Source organism: Frieseomelitta varia, unplaced genomic scaffold (genome assembly GCF_011392965.1).
Source record: "Frieseomelitta varia isolate USP_RPSP 00005682 unplaced genomic scaffold, Fvar_1.2 scaffold_155, whole genome shotgun sequence".
NCBI lineage: Eukaryota > Metazoa > Arthropoda > Insecta > Hymenoptera > Apidae > Frieseomelitta > Frieseomelitta varia.
In genome coordinates, this window is record NW_025109250.1 from 22810 (window position 1) to 25902 (window position 3093).

A 3093-nucleotide genomic window follows, 5' to 3' on the forward strand; every position below is an offset into this window, starting at 1 on the left:
GATTTTCCTACGCAACACTACTGGAATATATGGCCTAATCATTTCGGTTGAAATATCACAGTAAATTGAATTATTTGAATTGTCTACTTTTAACTTTTTTATTTGTAAGACTGTACTTTTTAAAACTTGTGATAATTCTGGATCTTTTACTTGCTGTTCGACAAGCTCAGAAGTGCTGACCATGACTGGCATATTAATAACGTCCAGCCGTGATAAAGCGTCTGCCACTTCATTATCAGATCCCGAAATGTAGGTAATTTTGGTTGAAAATTGTCCAATATAGTCTAATTGTCATAATTGTCTTGGTGAGGCTTTTTTTGATTTTTGATGAAATGCAAATGTTAATGGTTTATGATCAGTCTGTATTGTAAAGTCTCGTCCTTCTAAGAAATGTTTAAAATTTTTTATTGCTTTATAAATTGCTGTAAGTTCTCGATCATACGTACTATATTTAATTTCTTGTGGTGAAAATATTTTAGAAAAGAAAGCTATTGGTTCCCATGAATCATTTACTTTTTGTTGAAGTACAGCCCCACAAGCTAAATTTGAAGTGTCAGTAATGAGAAGTAGTGGACTATTAATTTTTGGATAAACCAATAGTGCTGCATCCGCCAACGAGTCTTTACATTTTTTAAATGCAGTATTAGTTTCCTCTGTCCAAACAATTACTCTTTTATCATTTTTCTTAGCACTTTTAAGAAAAGCATTCAAAGGAGCCTGAATATCAGCAGCATTTTTAATGAATCTTCGATAAAAATTGATCATTCCTAGAAAACGTCTTAATTCAACAATTGTTTTTGGTTTATTATAATTTAAAATAGCATTAATTTTTTCTGGTACAGGCTCCCTTCTGATCAATCTGGTACTCCAAATACTGTACAGTCGATGCACCAAAAATGTATTTTGCTAAATTAATAGAAATACCGTTTTAATCTTTCAAAAATTTTATGTAAATGATCATAATGTTCAAACTCATTGGTGGAGGCGATAAGAAGATCATCAATATAACAAAATGCAAAATCCAAACCTCTGATTACCACATCCATGAAACGTTGGAATGTCTGTGCTGCATTTTTTAGACCGTAAAGCATAACATTATATTCAAAAAGTCCAAATGGCGTAATTACCGCAGTTTTTTCTCGATCTTTTGGCGCCATCGGGATTTGATGATAAGCTTTTTCCAAAGTTGTAAAAATTGTTTTTCCAGTCCAACGCGTGAGTAAAGTCATGAATGTGAAGTATAGGATATTTATCTAGTACTGTTTGTAAATTTAATTTACGATAATCACCACACATCCTCCAAGTACCATTTTTCTTAGGAAGAGTGAACTAGCAGTGGACTAGCCCATTCACTAGAAGAGAGTTTACAAATTCCTTGTTGTATTAATAATAATTTAAATTTATTTGATGCTAGCCTGCGTGGTCTTTCTGCACATGGTCTTCCTGAAGTAATGATGTGATGATGTATCTTATGTGTTTCTAGTCCTTGTGTTGATCTCGTTATGTCAATGTATTGTTTTAATAGTTTTATATATTTTTCATTATTGTGTTTTTTGTTTAATGTTGTAATTGTTGAATGTTTAACTGTGCTTAGCTGTTCTATTTGTTGAATTTTCGTGTAGTCGTCTATTATTCGTCTATTTTTAAGATCAACCAGAAGACCATGATATTTTAAAAAATCTGCACCAATAATTGGTTGTTGAATTTTAGCAACGGTAAACTTCCAAATATATGGACGCCGCAATCCGAGGTCCAGAATCAGCGTTCTGACACCGTAGGTCGATATCGGCGTATCATCAGCAGCATATACCTTAAAATCAGAAGGGGTGATATTTCCTTTTTGCCGTACTGAGCGGTAGTACGGAAATATCAGCCCCGGTATCAATTAAGAATGATAAATTATTCCTTTTGTCCTGAATTATTAGACGACTACTTTGCACGCCTCCCAGTGTCGTCGAAACTGTTGGACGTGCCTTTAGTTTTCCGCTTGTTGAACAGCGGTGTTTCCATTATTTGTTGTATTTGATGGCCACGAACATGCTTTACATTTAAATGCTCTTGCGCCGAAATTGTAGTGATAGTAACACAGTCCTCCTCTTCTCTCAATTGAAGGTGCGCGATTTCTTGATAAAGATCTTCGACCCCGGGATTTGGATCGAAAACGTCTTTGAAAAGGTCTTCTTTTGGACATATTGGATTCCATATTTGCCATTCTTCGAGTTATTTCTGCTAGTTGTTATTGAATTGATGAATCGTCCTTATCCGTTCCGGTTTTCCAAGGAGACTTACTCATACTTGCGATAAAATTTGGCCGAAATTCCATTACTCGGTCCGCAAGTAATGCTAACGTTGTTAAATCAGCATCTGAATTAACTATCAGAACGTCGTATAATGAAGGTGGAACTTGTTCTAAGAAAACAGTTTTTAAGACTGAATCAGGGACATTTCTATCTACCATATTTCTCATACGTTGTAAAAAATGAGATGGTTTTTCGTCGCCCAAATTCTGAGAAGTTGCCGTAATGTAGTCTCTTCTGATTTGCCAAAAAGTTGCAAAAGTTTATTTTTTAAAGTATCATACTTATTTATTTCTGGTGGCATTTCAATTAAATTTTGAATTAATAAGGCCACGTCCGAAGGTTGGCGTGACACAATATGATCGAATTTAGATGTATCGCCCGTCAATTTACTTGATCGCATACCTGCTTCCACTTGAAGAAACCATAATTTTAAATTTTCTCTGTTAAATGGTGGTAGATGTTGAGGGGTCATTGCACCTATTGTCGGAGCTTCTACGACCGGTGGAATGTAGGCTTCTTCAGCAATTGGTATACGAGCTTGGATTGGTGGTGTGGCCATTTTTCTCTTTTTTTTTTTTTTTTTTATAACACAAATGTATAACAAAATTCTTCTTTTCGGATTATGTCGGGGTCACCAATTTTGTAGCGATTATAAGGGTAATTTAACAATACTACAAATAAATAAGAACTTCGTGACTCGAGTAATTTTTAATAAATTATAATAAATTATAAAGCAAAAATAGATAACTGTTTTCTACAAATGATAATTGAGGAATGAATAATTAATTCTAAC

General features: G+C 34.0%; 2 protein-coding genes across 2 annotated transcripts; both read right to left on the reverse strand.

Moving 5' to 3' along the window:
* Positions 1 to 1315: 1315 nt before the first annotated feature.
* LOC122536457 lies at positions 1316 to 2010 on the reverse strand. Its single transcript, XM_043668842.1, has 2 exons — positions 1974 to 2010; positions 1316 to 1848 (listed from the first exon to the last, which is right to left on the reverse strand). The coding sequence occupies exons 1-2, from the start codon at positions 2008 to 2010 to the stop codon at positions 1316 to 1318; spliced, it is 570 nt and encodes a 189-aa protein (XP_043524777.1).
* Positions 2011 to 2096: 86 nt separating this feature from the next.
* LOC122536430 lies at positions 2097 to 2862 on the reverse strand. Its single transcript, XM_043668801.1, has 2 exons — positions 2703 to 2862; positions 2097 to 2409 (listed from the first exon to the last, which is right to left on the reverse strand). Exons 1-2 carry the CDS (start codon positions 2857 to 2859, stop codon positions 2237 to 2239), a joined length of 330 nt encoding a protein of 109 aa, XP_043524736.1. The 5' UTR covers positions 2860 to 2862; the 3' UTR covers positions 2097 to 2236.
* Positions 2863 to 3093: the final 231 nt, after the last annotated feature.